The sequence below is a fragment of the Bos indicus x Bos taurus genome, chromosome 7, assembly GCF_003369695.1.
Source record: "Bos indicus x Bos taurus breed Angus x Brahman F1 hybrid chromosome 7, Bos_hybrid_MaternalHap_v2.0, whole genome shotgun sequence".
Taxonomy (NCBI): Eukaryota; Metazoa; Chordata; class Mammalia; order Artiodactyla; family Bovidae; genus Bos; species Bos indicus x Bos taurus.
The window spans coordinates 93,375,003-93,391,946 of NC_040082.1; the positions used below are offsets into that span (position 1 = coordinate 93,375,003).

The 16,944-nt window shown below is 51.9% G+C and overlaps 1 protein-coding gene and 1 pseudogene across 1 annotated transcript in view; both read left to right on the top strand.

The window, feature by feature from the left end:
* MYO1F (myosin IF) overlaps positions 1-16,944 on the top strand; it is a 37,722-nt gene that overhangs the window by 1,455 nt on the left and 19,323 nt on the right. Inside the window, exons 2-13 of the mRNA XM_027547498.1 lie at positions 9,087-9,224; positions 9,691-9,780; positions 9,866-9,960; positions 10,333-10,420; positions 10,542-10,631; positions 12,591-12,722; positions 12,888-13,022; positions 13,275-13,407; positions 13,620-13,816; positions 15,480-15,560; positions 15,654-15,740; positions 16,725-16,811. Coding sequence (XP_027403299.1) covers positions 9,087-9,224; positions 9,691-9,780; positions 9,866-9,960; positions 10,333-10,420; positions 10,542-10,631; positions 12,591-12,722; positions 12,888-13,022; positions 13,275-13,407; positions 13,620-13,816; positions 15,480-15,560; positions 15,654-15,740; positions 16,725-16,811 — 1,353 coding nt within the window. The remainder of the gene's footprint in view (positions 1-9,086; positions 9,225-9,690; positions 9,781-9,865; positions 9,961-10,332; positions 10,421-10,541; positions 10,632-12,590; positions 12,723-12,887; positions 13,023-13,274; positions 13,408-13,619; positions 13,817-15,479; positions 15,561-15,653; positions 15,741-16,724; positions 16,812-16,944) is intronic.
* Positions 14,420-14,505, top strand: LOC113896726 (annotated as a pseudogene).

Consider the following 16,944-nt stretch of genomic DNA (forward strand, 5'->3'; position numbering starts at 1 on the left):
TTATCCATGAGGTTAATACCTCTGTCTAGAGGTGCTGACATCTTTCTGGAGGAATGCTGGATGCCAGAAAGAGGTGTTGAAAGATTCAGTGAAATGATGTTCGTCAAGTGCTTCACAGAGCACATAATGTGCTCCATACACCGCAGAAGCCATATTCACAGTGGGAGTTAGCCATGGTGATGGATGGATGTGGCTTCATTCTTGGTTCCTGTAGAAGAATTGGGCTGTTGATGTCATTGTTCATGATGGTGGTCATTGCTGTCCATTGTCCCATGTTGGTGGTGTGGTGGTGGCAGTGATGGCTGCTTTTAGTGCCAGCTAGTGTTCAATATTGGTGGCTGGTGGTTGCTTGTTTTCCGCTGGAGGGTTGATCTCTAGAATAATGGCAGCTGGTCATCGTTTGAAGTTGGGTGGTGACAGTGATGTTCGTTTGCTGTTGGTCATTCATTGATGATCTGGGTGACTGTCTTGGGACTGGCGGTGATGCACTGTTGGTTTGGAAAGGGGTACGATTGAAGGCTGAACTTCCTAGGTGGCTCAGTGGTAAAGGATCTGTCTGCCAACACAGAACACTGCATTTGATCCCTGGGTCTGGGAGATCCCCTAGAGAAGGAAATAGCAACCCACTCCAGTATTCTTGCCTGGAAAATCCCGTTTACAGAGGAGCCTGGCAGGCTACAGTCCACAGGGGGTCACAGAAGAGTCTGTGACTACTAGTTACGATTTAGTGACTAGACAACCACGACTGCTTCAGTGGTGGTAGGTTACCTGTGTTTGTTGATGGCTACTATTGTGATCGTGGTTGTTACTGTCCATGGTGATTGGTTATTATGGGTTGTTGGTGCCGGTGGTAATGCGTGCTGATGGTGATGAGTGATGGTAAGGAAATGGGTGGTGGAATCTTTCGTACTTCTGCTTTATATTAGCTGGCATTAAGGTTATCAGCAATTTCTGTTCGACTTCGGCTCAGGGGCAGGTAAAGGCAGCAATTGGTTGTCCTCAGTTGATAATGGTGGTGACATGAGGGTAATGGTGGTTGTTTTGAAAGTACAGATATGAAGCTGGGAGGCCAGTAATGTGGCTGCTTGATCCAGGGGCAGCAGTCACAGGGATGGACAGAAAAGGCTGGAGGCCAAGAAAGGGTGAAGGAAAAAGATTCTAGAAGGACAAGGATCCCCAGATGTTGGAGAATGGCCTCTGGTTAGGGTCAAAGAGCCTGAGACACCCCTCCCAAGGGAGGGGGAGACCTGAGAGCTGTTGGAGGTGAGAATGTTGTTTGCGTGGGGTAGAGACACAGGGTGTGTCCCCAGAGCCCCACAGAGCAAGACCCAGGCTCCAAGGGCACATCAGGGGGCCAGGGTGGGGCCAAGGGCTGAGGGCAGCTCCAGCAGCCACTGCCACAGCAGCTTCACCTCACCACCGGCTGGCAACCACAGTACACAGGACCCCAGAGAGGAAGGAAGTGGCTGTTTCGTTGTTGTCTCCAGTCTGGGGCTCTGCTCATCACCACCCAGGAGCAGGGAGGCCAGAGCAGTTGGTGCAGATTGCAAAAGCTGGCTCCTCCAGCCCTTCCTCCTGGCCCTGTGTCCCGAGCCTGTGGGATTGGCCAGCTTAAGGCTGCTGCTGCCACTGGCGATGGGGAGAGAGGCTAGTGTTTCCGCTTGACAAGCTTCACCTCGTTGAATCTGCACAGCTGCCCACGAGGCCCATAGTCCTCAATGTTCCCATTTGCCCGATGAGAAAACAGAGGCAGGGAGGTTCAGCTAGCTGCAGGACAACCCAAGATAGTAGAAAATTTCAACCAGTGATCCCCAAGGTCACACTTTGAACAGCCACCTTGATCGACAACCTCTTCCTCCTCCTTCCAGCTGAGAAGCTACCTGAGGGTGTGGGCTGACTCCTATAGTCTAGTTTTAATTCAAGCAACTAGAATGCTGGTGTGCCACACACACCCAAGGCCTTCTGGCCCATCGCTCCAGCTGCCACTACTGACAACATTCTGAAATATTCATGTTTCAAGGTCTATCTCCTACAGGAAGCCTGCTCTGATTGCCTCAGCCTCCTACAGGAAGCCCTCTCTGATTGCCTCAGTTCTTCTTCGTGCAGTCTGATTGGGATCACTGTCTCCCCTGGACAACTCGCTTCTGAGCTACTCAAGAGCAGAGTCTAGGCCTGGTCCCCACAGACCTCCATGCACAGTAGGAGTTCAGAAAGTGTTTTCACTACAGGGCTCCAATGCCCCAGCCCTTGGTTCTCCCTTCTTTGGCACCAGGGAAGCTGCAACCCCATGCCTCTACTGTAAGTTGCGGGGGGGGCGGGGGGAGCCTCTCTGAAGAGCTGAAGTTAGAGACTATGTTCTCTTCTGTCCCAGTCACCTCGCGCCCCTGACTATCTTTCACAAGAACTCCAGCCTCTTGAGTCATATCTGACTTGTGGTCAACTGTGACCACAAGCTCTCTGTTACACCCTCACCCCTAAGGGAGGAACAAACAGCTTCAGCTTGACCCTCGGAGACTTGGGGGACACAGAGAGATGGATACCAATGACACAGGATAAGAGGCAGTCTTATTGCAATGATACTTCATTCATTTATTCATTCAACAAGTGTACATTGACCAGTTCCTCTATATTATCAAACACGGACCACTTTCACTAAATGCTCCTGGGGACACTGGCTGCCATTTCCTGAGGTAACCCAGTAGGTCTTTTCTCAGCACCGGCTTGTTTATTTTCCCCAGCAAGCCCACGGAGGAGATTTATTATGGCACCCGTTCTACAGATGGGGCAACTGAGGCTTGGAGAAGTGAAGTGGCCTCCCTAGGGTCCCATAGCCAAGTGTCAAGCCAGGCCTCACACCCAGTTCATCCCTTGCCAAAATTCTCGACTCTCCTCACACTATACCCTCTTGAGCAAAACCTCTCTCTCCGCCACAAACAACCCATGGGTTTTTTTGTGTGATTGCGTAGAACTCGGCTGGATCCAGGAGTCCCGGCTTCCTGGGGCTGGACACAGAAGGAGGGATTGCTAGAGGCAGAGGCCCATTCCACTGGGTGGGGAAAGAAGGGAGGGACAGGAAGAGGAACCAAGTTCTCGGGGCCAGGAGAGCCAGCCAGACACAGCCGGCCTCAGGGCCTCTGACCTCAGAGAAAGGAAGTGGCCTGAAGTCTCAGCTGAGCCCGAGGGGGTCCCAAGAGCATGGACATCAGGATGACCCCAAAGAGGAAACCCTGGACAGGACAATGTGTGTCTCCTCCCCGTCCTCATCTGACCTATAGCACCAACCCTGGCCATTCCCGTCGCAGACCCGGCTTCCCTTTCTGCTGTTTGACCTTAGAGAGGACACCTAACCTCTCTCTCTGGGCCATAGTTTTCTCTTTCGCAAAATGGATCTAATCAGAGCAATGACCCAGTCGCGTGCCCAGAGGATGCGATGAGATAATTCACGGAAAAAGTTTAGACCAGAGTCTGGCACAAAATAAGTGCCAGTGGGGCGTGAACTTTTGTTACCTATTGTTGTTCCCGGTTACCATAGTTACCACCCACGCCCCACCCTTTGAGGTCTTCAGAGAGAGAATCCACTTCCAGTTCGCCCACCCAACCTCCCCACCCTGACTCAGGGAAAGGACAGCCCCAGCAGGTCCCTGAATGACACCACTTCATCCCCTGTATTTAAAATTTCATCGGCTCTTACCAACAAACCAGCTGGTCTCCTTATTTTAAAAACAGAACATACACTCCCCTGACCCCTCTTCCCCACAAGCCTATTTCCCTCTTTCCCCTTCTTGGCCAGACTGTCCAAAAGCAGTCCTCTCCCTGTCTATAGCTCCTGACCTCCCAAGTTGACTCCTGACCCTGAGGTGTCCATGGGGGACCCTCTGAGCCTCCAGTGAGTGTAAAGTTCTTTAGCATCTGGGGGTCCAGTCGACAGCTCCCTGCTTCTCCAAACCGGCCACCCCAGGTCCTGGCTGTCTCCAAACTCAGCCTCTTCCGTGGGCATGCTTGCTAACCCCTCCACGCTGCTGTTTCCGAAATCTTGTCCTCCCCCACCTACCCTTCCTGCTGTATCCCAGGGCTCTCAGAGCATCACACCAGCTGCTGTTGTTGCTCAGTCACTGTCTTGTCTGTCTCTTTGTGACCCCATGGACTGTAGCCCACCAGGCTCCTCTGTTGATGGGGTTTTCCAGGCAAGAATATTGGAGTGAGTTGCCATCTCCTCCAAGGGATCTTCCCAACCCAGGGAGAGAACCCACGTCTCCTGTATCGGCAGGCGGATTCTTTACCACTGAGCCACCTGGGAAGCCCATTACACCCCCTTGTACCAAACATCTTAGCAGGCCCCCTTGAAACACTGAAATGAAATTCACATGCAGCAAAACACACTAACTTCCATCTTTCAGAAACATTGAATGTGGTCCCCCGCAAGACCGGGAGAAAGTCATTTAGAATAAAATGTGCACGAAAAGATGAAAGTGCTCGGGCCAGTGGCCCAAGAACTCTCACTGGAGTGGCCAGGTGCTCACACCTCAACACAGGTGTGTCTCAGCCCGCAAGACAGCCGCACCCCCCGCCCCAAGTAGGACACACACATTAACCTCACGAGCAACGTAAGCTTCTAAACACTGGATGCTTCTTTCTTTTTCTTACATTAGTTAATTTACCTCTTTATGGCTGCGCTGGGTGTTTGTTGTTGCCTGTGGGCTTTCTCCAGTTGCAGTGAGCAGGGGCTAATCTTTGCTGAGGTCACAGGCTTCCCACTGTGGTGGCTTCTCTTGTTGCAGTGCACGAGCTCTCGGGCGTGCAGACTTTACTAGTTGTAGAGCGAGCTTAGTTGCCCCACCACCAAGTGGGATCTTAGTTCCCAGATCAGGGATCAAACCTGTGTCCCCTGCATTGGCAAGCGGATTCTTAACCACTGGACAACCAGGGAAGTCCTCCCACAATTCTTAAAGCACCCCCAGGAGCAGTATACCCCCAGATAGCACTCAGAACATCCAGATCGGGGATGGGGTTATGGAGAGGGATGCCCAGAGAGTTGGCAGATGTAGAGGGAGCGCTTGACCTGGACTGGAATCAGGGAGGTCTTCTCAGGGGAGGTGTCACCTGAGCCGTGTCTAAAGGCAAAGGTTGGCTTTTTTATTTTTGGGCTGCACTGAGTCTTTGCTGCTGCATGTACGCTTTCTGTAGTTGCCACGAGCGGGGGCTCCTCACTAGTTGAGGTACAAGGCCTTCTCATTGTGATGGCTTCTCTTGTTGCAGAGCACAGGCTCTAGGCACACAGGCTTCGGTAGCTGCAGCAAGCAGACTCAGGAGTTGTGGCGCATAGGCTGAGTTGCTCCGCAGCATGTGGGATCTTCCCAGACCAGGGATTGAACCCGTGTCCCCCACATTGGTTGGTGGGTTATTAACCACTGGACTGGTAGGAAAGTCCCTAGATTGGCATTATTAACCAGGCAGGAAGGATGTTCTGGGCAGAGGGCTCAACATCTGCAAAGACTTAGAGGCAAGGTAGTGAGGAACTGAGTTCTTCCTGAAGTCCTAGGTTACTGGCGCAGACTAGGTGCTCAAGAAATCTCTGTGGAGTGGCTGCATGGGGATAGCAGTGATGGGAAGCCACCGACAGAGAGATGGTGTCATAATTGCCATTGGAAAAATTCACACTTGGGACTTGCCTGGCGGTCCAATGGTTAAGACTGCACTTTCAATGCAGGGGGCATGGGTTAAATCCCTAGTCAGGGAACCAAGGTCACAAATCTGCATGGCACAGCCAATAAATAAATTAAATAATAGTAAGAATAATAAAATCGTGTTCTTTTTTAAAAAAGAAAGAAAATCTCACTCTCAATAATCAGGCTAGAAGCAGTCTCAGGGGTTCCAGCCCTGCCCCTTCCTCCCCGCTACCCTCCCCAAAACACTCCCTCCTCTACCTTCTCTTCTGCTTCAGTCACACCTCTGCATTTGCCCTGGCAGTTCACTCTCTCTGGTGAACCTTTTCTCCCTGTACTTGATCAAAACCCTTCTCAGCTTTCACATACCATCCCCAAAGCCCCCTGGGGCCCAGCCACTCACGACTGTAGATGCAAAAACCTGGTCTTTGCTGTCAGATGACCCCAGATTTGAACCCCACATCCTTGGAACCAGGTTAGCTGCATCCTTAGTCAAGGGTCAAATCCCTCTCAGGCACCAATCTCCTTCCCAGACTTTACCACACTGAGCTATGACGATTGCTGATAATATGGGTGACATTTTGCATGGCTGAGTCCCTTCACTGTTCACCTGAAAGTATCACAACATTGTTTGTTAATCAGCTCTGCTGCTGCTGCTGCTGCTGCTGAGTCACTTCAGTCGTGTCTGATTCTGTGCGACCCCATAGATGGCAGCCCACCAGGCTCCCCCGTCCCTGGGATTCTCCAGGCAAGAACACTGGAGTGGGTTGCCATTTCCTTCTCCAATGCAGGAAAGAGAAAAGTGAAAGTGAAGTCCCTCAGTCATGTCTGACTCTTAGCGACCCCGTGGACTGTAGCCCACAAGGCTCCTCCATCCATGGGGTTTTCCAGGCAAGAGTACTGGAGTGGGGTGCCATTGCCTTCTCCGGTTAATCAGCTATACCCCAATGCAAAATAAGTTTTTAAAAAAATCAGCAACACCTGCTTCCAGCATCGGACATGTCATAGATGCTTGGTAAATGTTAATTTCATCAAGTGTCCCTCTTCCGGGAACCCTCCCCCTTCCCCACTTTGTTCCCCCAGAGCAGCTAATCTCTCTTATCAACTCTGGGAAGTAAGGCTGCTTCTCCCTTTTTACAGATGAAGTCACTGAGGCTCAGAGCAGTGTTAGGTCACACAGCCAGGATCAGAACCCAGATCTACCCCACACCCAAAACTAGGCTCATTTCATGCCTCTGGATATTCTTCCATGAATCCCACCCCTCCCCCAACCTCAGGGACTGTCAGCATGACCAGAATCTGAGCTAGCACCTCCCCTGCTCAGGAACCTTCTATGGCTCCCAATGCCCCCTGGGGAGCACTGGGTGGAGACTGGCTTCTCATCTATCTCTGCCCTGGAGTTGCCCACACTGACCCTCCCACTTGATCTCTGCCTGAATCCCCTCCCAGATGGGCCCAGCACACCATCTTCATTTCCCTGGCAAGTCCTGGTCATCTTTGAAGACCTGACTTTGGTTCCCAGTATCTTTGCTCTTGAGCTTCCCAAGTGGTGCTAGTGTTAAAGAACCTGCCTGCCAATACAGGGGACATAAGGACTGCGGGTTCGATCCCTGGGTCGGTAAGATCCCCTAGAGGAGGGCATGGGAACCCACTCCAATATTCTTGTCTGGAGAATCCCATGGACAGAGGACCTGGTGAGCTACAGTCCATAGAGTTGCAAAGAGTCGGACATGACTGAAGGGTCTTATCACTTATGCATTTTTGCTCTTGGGGGCTTCCTCTGAAGCTGGGTTTCTTTCTTTGCCCTTGTCCCTTGCTAGGCCCTCCCTGCGGGGGCTGAGAAAGGACTCAGTCCAAATCCCTGTCCTCCAGGAGCTCCAGGTCTGGGGTGGGTGTGGGGATTTCTGCAGGAGGGACACCTTGTCTGAGCATGAGTTACCAGCCAGGAGAGCTCTATCCAAGTCGCCACCGCTCCGTGTGCCAATCCCTCCGTGACAGTGTGTATTGAACGGAGGCAGAGAGGGCCTGCGAGAGTCAGTGTGCTGAAGTGTTTAAGGTGCCGGATGAGCTCAGCTGGGCTGAAAGGAGAGAGCATTCCTGGCAGGCTTCCTGGAGGAGGAGTTTAAATGGGGAACCTGTGTCTGAGTCTCCTCCTTGGGGCCTACGGAAGGTGTCAGCTGATGAAAAGCTGAGGGAGAGAATTAAAAGGGAAAGTGGGAGCTTGGAATGTGCCAGAACTGGCTCTCTAAGGATGGAGACCACAGCAGAGGTGGTGGGAAGGCTGGGGGAGCTGAGGACCAAGGTCAGAGCAGGGCACTAGACATGGTGACTGAGAGAATCTCAGGGGGATGGGCCAGGAGGATGCCAAGGTAGGAGGAAGCAAGTGAGGGGGAAGAAAGTCATCCTGAGGTGAAAACCTTGTTGTTGTTCAGTCACTCAGTCGTGTCCGATTTCTTTGCGACCCCACGGACTGCGGCTCGCCAGGCTTTCCTGTCCTTCACTATCCCTAGTTTGTTCAAACTCATATCTGTTGAGTTGGTGATGCCATCCAACCATCAGCTTCTGCTGCCCCCTTCTCCTTTTGCTTTCAGTCTTTCTTAGATCAGAGTCTTTCCCAATGAGTCAGCTCTTCACATCAGGTGGCCGAAGTGTTGAAGTTTCAGCTTCAGTATCAGTCCTTCCAATGAATATTCAGGGTTGATATCCTTTAGGATTGACTAGTTTGATCTCCTTGCTGTCCAAAGGATTCTCAAGAGTCTTCTCCAGCACCACAGTTCGAAAGCATCATCAGGACTCACCCTGCTTTATGGTCCAACTCTCACATCCATACATGACTATTGGAAAAACCATAGCTTTGACTATATGGAAATTTGCCAGCAAAGTGATGTCTCTGCTTTTTAATACACTGTTTGTCATAGCTTTTCTTTCAAGGAGCAAGCGTCTTGGATCAAATACCAGGGAGAAGTCAGGAACTCAGCCTGGGCCAAGGGAGGGAGAGATGGGCTGGGGATGTGACAAAGAGGGTGGGTGAGCTCCCCCATCAAGCCTTCGCTGATCCCCTCCTCCCCTCCCACAGTCGCCAGATCCCCAAGCACACTCTGCCCCACTGGACCAGGCATCACCCTCTGCTCCATGGCAATGGGATACAAAGTGGAGGGACGCTGGTACCAAAAGAGAGAGGGCTGAGGGACACATCCAAGCTGTCATTCTGTCTGTCCTCCTCTTTGGGGAGTAGACCTTGTCTCCCTCTCCTGTCATCCCTGAGATGGGGAAGGAGGGAGGGAGGTGGCAGGTGGGCAAGGGGACAGCATCAGAAGCTGATGATGTAGGTGAGCCAGGTGGGAAGGGGAGGAGTGCTCATGCACCAGTCCCCACCACGCCCCCTGCAGGGGCTCATCGTCACCCCACCGCCCCCACCCCCAGGGCAGCAAGGAGCGCTTCCACTGGCAGAGCCACAATGTGAAGCAGAGCGGCGTGGACGACATGGTGCTTCTGCCCCAGATCACTGAGGACGGCATCGTGGGCAACCTCCGCAAGCGCTTCATGGACGACTACATCTTTGTACCCTGGGCCGTGGGCGGGGTGGGCAGATGCAGGACTCAGGGACAGAGGACGACTGACCAGCGGATGGAGGGATGGTTGGTGGGTGAGGGCAGGGGAGGATGAAAGAGAGGCTGTAGCACAGAAGGGACACGCATACCTGAGCACAGGAACAGAGTGGGGATGGGCAGCAAGAGCAGGGGGCGTTAGGACACAGGGGACAGCAGAGTAACAGCGGGGCTCCAGCTGGGGGTGGCCGTGGCTCTCACTGCTCCCTCTGCTCGAGGGTGACTCAGGCACAGCACCCTCTGTTCCCCTCAATCTGGATCCAGCTCAGTTTTTTCCTAAGACACCTGGAGTATCTCCATCCTTTCCTCCAAGCCACGGGGCTCTAGGAGGCCCCAAGGGAGCAGGAGGAGGGGGCAGGGCCCCTTGAGGGACTCAGCTTGCCAGGACGCTGCATGGCCCTTAACCACCTCCACCCCAGACCTACATTGGCTCCGTGCTCATCTCCGTAAACCCCTTCAAGCAGATGCCCTACTTCACAGACCGCGAGATCGACCTCTACCAGGGCGCGGTGAGGCGGGGGCCGGGTGGGAGCCACAGCCCCAAGGCCTCCCCCCAACCTTAGACCTAGGCTGAGCCCTGATCTCTCCCACCAGGCCCAATATGAGAATCCCCCGCACATCTATGCCCTCACCGACAATATGTACCGGAACATGCTTATAGACTGTGAGAACCAATGTGTCATTATCAGGTACAGAGTGGGAACCCCAGACCCTCCTCCCCAAGGTCCCCTCAAACAGCATCACCACCCCAGGGAGGTTTAATTGGAATTCCGGATCCAAACAGAGCCTTGCTGTCCCTCTCCACCCCCAGCCCCACTCTACTTAGCCGCTCACCACCTGATCCATGACGTATTTTATGCATTCATTCTGTTATTGCCCACCTGTTCCATCTAAGGGTCAGGAAATTTAGATCCATCTTGTTCACTATGGTATCCCCAGTAGCCTGGGCTATTGCCTGGCACCCAATAGGCGTCAATGAATGAACAATCAGAGCCCCAACCGGAAAGGGCACTTCCTCCACTTCTGGTCACTCATCATCCTTTTCCCTCACCCATCCTCAGTGGAGAGAGTGGAGCTGGGAAGACAGTGGCAGCAAAATATATCATGGGCTACATCTCCAAGGTGTCGGGCGGAGGCGAGAAGGTCCAGGTAAGGCAAAACAGGAAGAGGGGCTGGGTCTCCCCACACAGAATTTCATCCCCTCACCTCCAAACTCCCACACCCTACCTCAGTCTGACCTCTTCCCGCCCCCACCTGCCTCTTTCCCCAGCATGTGAAAGATATCATCCTTCAATCAAACCCACTGCTGGAAGCCTTTGGCAATGCCAAGACAGTGCGCAACAATAATTCCAGTCGCTTTGTGAGTCTCTGTGGCCTCTACACTGTTTGTCTCTGTCTCTTTCCTTTATCTATATGCTCAAGAGTACAGGAAATACTTGCTGCTCAATGGGAGACTGGCTTCCTGTTCATGATCCCTCTGGAAAAAAAGTCCCCGATCAGCAGCTCTATGCAGGCCAGGACATGTTCGTGTACCATTCTTGAATACTCCTCCCATGGCTGCAACTAGGCTATTCTGTTCCTACTTGCATTTCAGGTCCCTCGTTCATTCTTTCTTTTATCAAATGCTTCTTGGAGTCCTTCTCTGTGTCAGGTGCTATGCTGAGCCTAATGAAAGACAGGATAGGTAAACAGACTTGGGCTTGTCATCATCTTCTGTCACTGTTTGGATGTGTGGCTTGGACAAAAACAAACCAATGTAACCTTGTGGGTCTCCTCTGTTGGAATGGGATGGTGTGGTGGCTCAGACAGTAAAGAAACTCCCTGCACTTCAGGAAATCCAAGTTTGACCCCTGAATTGGGAAGATTCCCTGGAGGAGGGCATGGCAACCCACTCCAGTATTCTTGCCTGGAGAATCCCATGGACAGAGGAGCCTGGTGGGCTGTGGGGTCACAGAGAGTTGGACACAACTGAGTGATGAACACTTTCACTTTCATAGACTTCAATAATTTCAGTAAATGCTTGAACATGGAAATGGCTTAATGAATTCTGACACTAATGAGATTTTCTCCCCTGGATATTATTATCTATAATATTAATTATATTTTATTTTTGAATATATTTTAATATAATTATATTTGAAGTATTTTCTCCAACATTTTATTTTAAAATTTTCATATACATGGAAAATCTAAACACTACAGTAAATGCCTGTATGCTCATCTCCTAGATTCTACCATTAATATTTTACTATTCTTGCTTAATCATATGTGTATCGATCCACTTTTTTTATGCACTATAAGTTAAACATCATACCTTTCCCTCAAACACTTGAGCATGCAGATGGTTAATCAGAGTCCAATATAAATTTGCAGCTCTCTTTCATTTCTTTTAAAGTTAAATTTGCATACAGCAAAAATGTAAATCTAAAGGGGACTATTCATTAATTTAGATGAGTGCAGACACCCATGCAACCAACACTCCTATCAGTACACAGAATATCACCATCTCTGCAGAAAGTCTCCTCTTATCTCCTTCTAATCAACCTCTACTTCTACCTTATCCAAGAAGAAGTCACTCTAATTTTTTTTTGCACCGTAGATTAGTTTTAATAGTTTCAGAATTTCATATAAATAGACTCACACAGTCTGTGTTTTCAGACTACTAATATACAGCAAAACATGGATGAACCGCAAGAACATGTAATTCTATTTTATTTTATTTTATTCTATTGCTGCTGTTGTGCTCAGTGGTGTCCAACTCTTTTGCGACCCCATGGACTGTAGCCTGCCAGGCTCCTCTGTCCGTGGGATTTCCCAAGCAAGAATACTGGAGTGGGTTGCCACTTCCTTCTCCAGGGGATCTTTCCAATCCCCTGGATCGGACCAGAGGTCGAACCCAAGGTACTTATGTCTCCTGCATTGGCAGGCAGATTCTTTACCACTGGTGCTACCTGGGAAGCCCTTTATTTTATATAATTTTGGCTCAGACGGTAAAGAATCCACCTGCAATGCAGGAGACCAGGGTTCAATTCTTGGGTTGGGAAGGTTCCCTGGAGAAGGGAATGGCAACAGGGCTAGAGGCCCCAGGTTAGGGCTTGAATCATCAGGGAGCAAGGAAAAGGTATTCCTGGCCCAGGACCCATTTTAAGCAAGGGCTGGAGGAAAGGAGCTGGTGAGAAGAACAGTAAGTGGAAGTTGGGGAGAGAAGAGCTACTTGAGGTCACTTGGGGAAGAAGGCTCATAAGACCCATCCCCTGTCCTTCCTCACCTGCAGCCCTGGGACCCTGGACAGGTACTGATGTGCCTTTCTTGGGTTCAGGGCAAGTACTTTGAGATCCAGTTCAGCCGAGGGGGGGAGCCAGATGGGGGCAAGATCTCCAACTTCCTGCTGGAGAAATCCCGCGTGGTCATGCAGAATGAAAATGAGAGGAATTTCCACATCTACTATCAGGTACAAGGAAGGTGGCCATGGGCTGGGGCAGAGGGAGCCTCGCTGGAGCCCAGGGGGGATACCATGGGAGGGTCGGTGTTTGGGAGCCCGTGACGGCGAGGACTGGGGGGTTACGAGGGCTGCACCCGTCCACCACAATGGGAATGAGCTTCACTCGCCCTCCAGCTGCTGGAAGGGGCCTCTCAGGAGCAGCGGCAGAACCTAGGGCTCATGACTCCCGACTACTATTACTACCTCAACCAGTCAGACACCTACAAGGTGGACGGCACCGATGACCGGAGCGACTTCAGTGAGACTCTGGTGAGCACCGTTGCCGCTTCAGCCCTGGGAAACCTTCTTGTATTACAAATTGGGAAACCAAGGCCCGGAGAGGGACAGAGACTTGCCCAAGGTCACACAGAAAAAAAAAAAAAAAAAGCCAGGAGAGGGGTCCAGGTGTCCTGATCTTTCCCCCTGCCCCACATGTGTGTGCTGTGGCCACTGAAGCCTAACCCGCGGGTCGGCTGGAGGTCAGCCTTTGCACCACAGGCTCTGTGCCCCATGTGCCTACAGAGCGCCATGCAAGTCATCGGGATCCCGGCCAACGTCCAAGAGCTGGTCCTGCAGCTTGTGGCAGGCATCTTGCATTTGGGAAACATCAGCTTCTGTGAAGACGGGAATTATGCCCGGGTGGAAAGCGCAGACCGTGAGTGTCGGTGCTGCGGAGGGTGTGGTGGAGGCGTGTGTGTGTGTGTGTGTGTGTGAACTGCTTCCTCCCAGTTGTGGCCCCCAGAAGCTGAGGACCTAAGCGGACAAGATCGATGTCACGGGGCAAAAATGGGGAGAGATGGGAGCCCCCGTGTGAGGCCCAAGAACCCGACCGGCTGCTCCCTTTCTCCCCACCCCACCACCTGGCAGTCCTGGCCTTCCCCGCCTACCTCCTGGGCATTGACAGTGGGCGGCTGCAGGAGAAACTGACCAGCCGCAAGATGGACAGCCGCTGGGGCGGACGCAGTGAGTCCATTGACGTGACCCTGAACGTGGAGCAGGCAGCCTACACGCGGGATGCTCTGGCCAAGGGACTCTACTCCCGTCTCTTTGACTTCCTCGTGGAGGCAAGTAGGGCTCTGAGGACAGGGGTAGGGAAAGACGGGCTCTGGGGCAGCACCAGGCCCAGGGCTTGTACCAGCCAAGAGGGGGAGGGGGAGCGTCTTGAGTGTCATGACCTCGCTAATGCTCAGCTTTGGGAGGTACCACATAGGGCAGGAGGTGATTTGATGGGACATTTAAGGTCTTCCTTAAAAACTAATCTGTGGGCTTCCCTGGTGGCTCAGACAGTAAAGAATCTGCCTGCAAAGGAGTGAGATTTGGGTTTGATCCCTGGGTAGGAAAGATCCCCTGGAGAAGGGAATGGCAAGACACTCCAGTATTCTTGCCTAGAGAATCCCATGGACAGAGGAGCCTGATGGGCTACAGTCTATGGGGTCACAAAAGAGTAGGACACAACTGAGTGACTAATACTTTCACTTTCACTTTGGCTGTTCCATGGAGCCCAAGCAGGAGGGGGCTATCGGAAATGTCCAGGCCTGGATCAAGAAGGGGGCTGCTGGAATGGAGAGGGGTGGGTGCCTTAGAGAGAGCCACGAGAGCGGCTGTCAGAAGGACAAAGTGATGGACCAGGTGATGGTGGATGAGAACAGGATTTGTCAAGGTCAAGAATGGTGACTAAACGTGCAATGATTGCAAACAGCAGCCTCCTTGGTAGTGTAGGTGGCCTGTTGCCTAAGGGATCTTGGAGACAGTCCTTTCCAGGGGACATTCATGATGGACATGCTGCCCCCTCTCCCCAGTCTAGGCTCTAGACAGGTGTGCAAGGTGCCTTTGAAAAGCCCCAGGGCCCAGTGGCCAGGGTCCACCCTGGCCAAGTCATGATGTCCATCCGCACCAAGCTGCAGAATAAGGAGCATATGTTTGAGGCCCTCCACAGGGCCAAGTTCAAGTTCCCTGGCTGCCAGAAGATCCATATCTCCTAGAAGTGAGGATTTACTAAGTTTAATGCAGATGAATTTGGAAACATGGTGGCAGAAAAGCGGCTCATTCCAGATGGCTGTGGGGTCAAATACAGCTCTAATCACTGCCCCCTGGACAAATGGTGGGCCCTGTGCTCACAAGAGCCTGGGCACTGTCCCCTCCTGATTTGGGCGTGCTAAGTCACCTCAGTCATGCCTGACTCTGCGACCCTATGGCCTGTAGCCCACCAGGCTCCTCTGTCCATGGGATTCTCCAGGCAAGAATACTGGAGTGAGTTGCCAGTTCCTCCTCCAGGAGGTCTTCCCAACACAGGGATAAAACCTGTCTCTTGCACTGATAGGCACTCATGCCCACCAATAAATCCCACTTTCCTGTCAAAAAAAGAAAAAAGGATTGTGACTGTAGTAGTCAACACTCCATAGCAATTAATTCATACCAGCTATGGTTCCGTTCTCCATGCATTGATTTATTTAATTCTTAAGAAAAAGCCCTCTAAGAGAGATGCTACTGTGAACCCATTTTAAAGATGAGCAAATAGAGGTGCAAAGTGGTTAAGGGGCAGAGCCAGCTCCCAAGGCAGGAACCCTAATGTCCTAACACCTGGTTTATTGTAGGAATGATGGACAGGGGTGAGGGTAGGTACAGCGATGGGGAAGGCAGGAGAGACACTGGTGGGAGGGGACAAGAGCATTTCAAGAGAGTGGCAGGCCTGTGTAGCCACTCACCTAGTGTCCCTGTGCATCACAGGCCATCAACCGTGCCATGCAGAAGCCCCAAGAGGAGTACAGTATCGGCGTGCTTGACATCTACGGCTTTGAGATATTCCAGGTATGACCCTGTGGCCAACCCACACCCACCCTGAGGGAGGGGGGGCTCCAGCATCACCCCACTGAGAGAGGCACACTTTTCCTCCCTTGGCAGAAAAACGGCTTTGAGCAGTTCTGCATCAACTTTGTCAATGAGAAACTGCAGCAGATCTTTATTGAACTCACTCTGAAGGCTGAACAGGTGGGCAGGGGAAGACAACTGGCCAGGGCCAGGGGTCACTGGGGAGGAGATGTGGGACCATGAAGGTTGCCAAGCAACCAGGGACACCTCAGCCCCACATGGACACTTCTCTCTGCTGACATGTCCAAGCTCCTTCTTCATAGGAGGTTTTCTACCTCTAAAGCTCTGATGAGGGCTGGAGCATTGCCTCTTTGTTCAAACCTTCAATGGGCTTCCTGGTGGCTCAGACAGTAAAGAATCTGCCTGCCAATACAGGAGACATGGCTTTGATCCCTGAGTCAGGAAGATCCCCTGGAGGAGAGCATGACTACCCACTCCAGTATTCTTGCCTGGAGAATCCCATGGACAGAGGAGCCTGGCGGGCTACAGTCCATGGGGTTGCAAAGAGTCGGACATGACTGAGCAGCACCTGCTATGTAGCAGGCACAGTTTGCAGTGCTGAGAAGACCCCCATGAATGGGATGGACAAAATCCTGCCATTTTCATTCTACCCATCCTGCAGAGGCAGAGCCTGCGACTAGGATTCAGGGCAAATACCAGGAGATGATTGAAGAAGTGAGAAAGGGATTTTTGTTTAATTAATTATTTATTTTTGGCTACACCACACTGCATGTGAGATCTTAGACTCCCACCGGGGATTGAACCCATACCCCCTGCAGTGGAAGAGCAGAGTCTTAACCACTGGCCTTTCAGGCTCTGAAAGGGATTTTTTTTTTTTTAAGAGCCAAATGGGATGTATTCACGAAAAGATCACACTTCGGGTAACTGGGGCTGAATTCTGGGACCCCAGAGGGAAGGTCTGACCTCCAGAGAAATGAGATTTGTTATCAGAGACAGTCCTAAGTGATGAGACTGGAGGGACAAGTTATGGGGGGAACATCTGTCACACTTCCTCCACCCATGCTTGTGAAACTAACATTCTAGAAACACTCACATCTTTGCCCAGATGCCCGGTCCCATCCCTGCCCCCTTTGCCACCCCCAGGAGGAGTACGTACAGGAGGGTATCCGCTGGACCCCCATCCAGTACTTCAACAACAAAATCGTCTGTGACCTCATCGAAAACAAGCTGGTAAGGGCTAAGCCAGATTTGGGGGTTCTCGCTGGGCCCCAGTCAGAACTAGGCTTGGGAAATCACTGTGCCCCTGAGCTGGGCTTGGAAGAGCTGGGAGAGCCCTGGAGGTGGGCCGCTATAGACCCTTCTA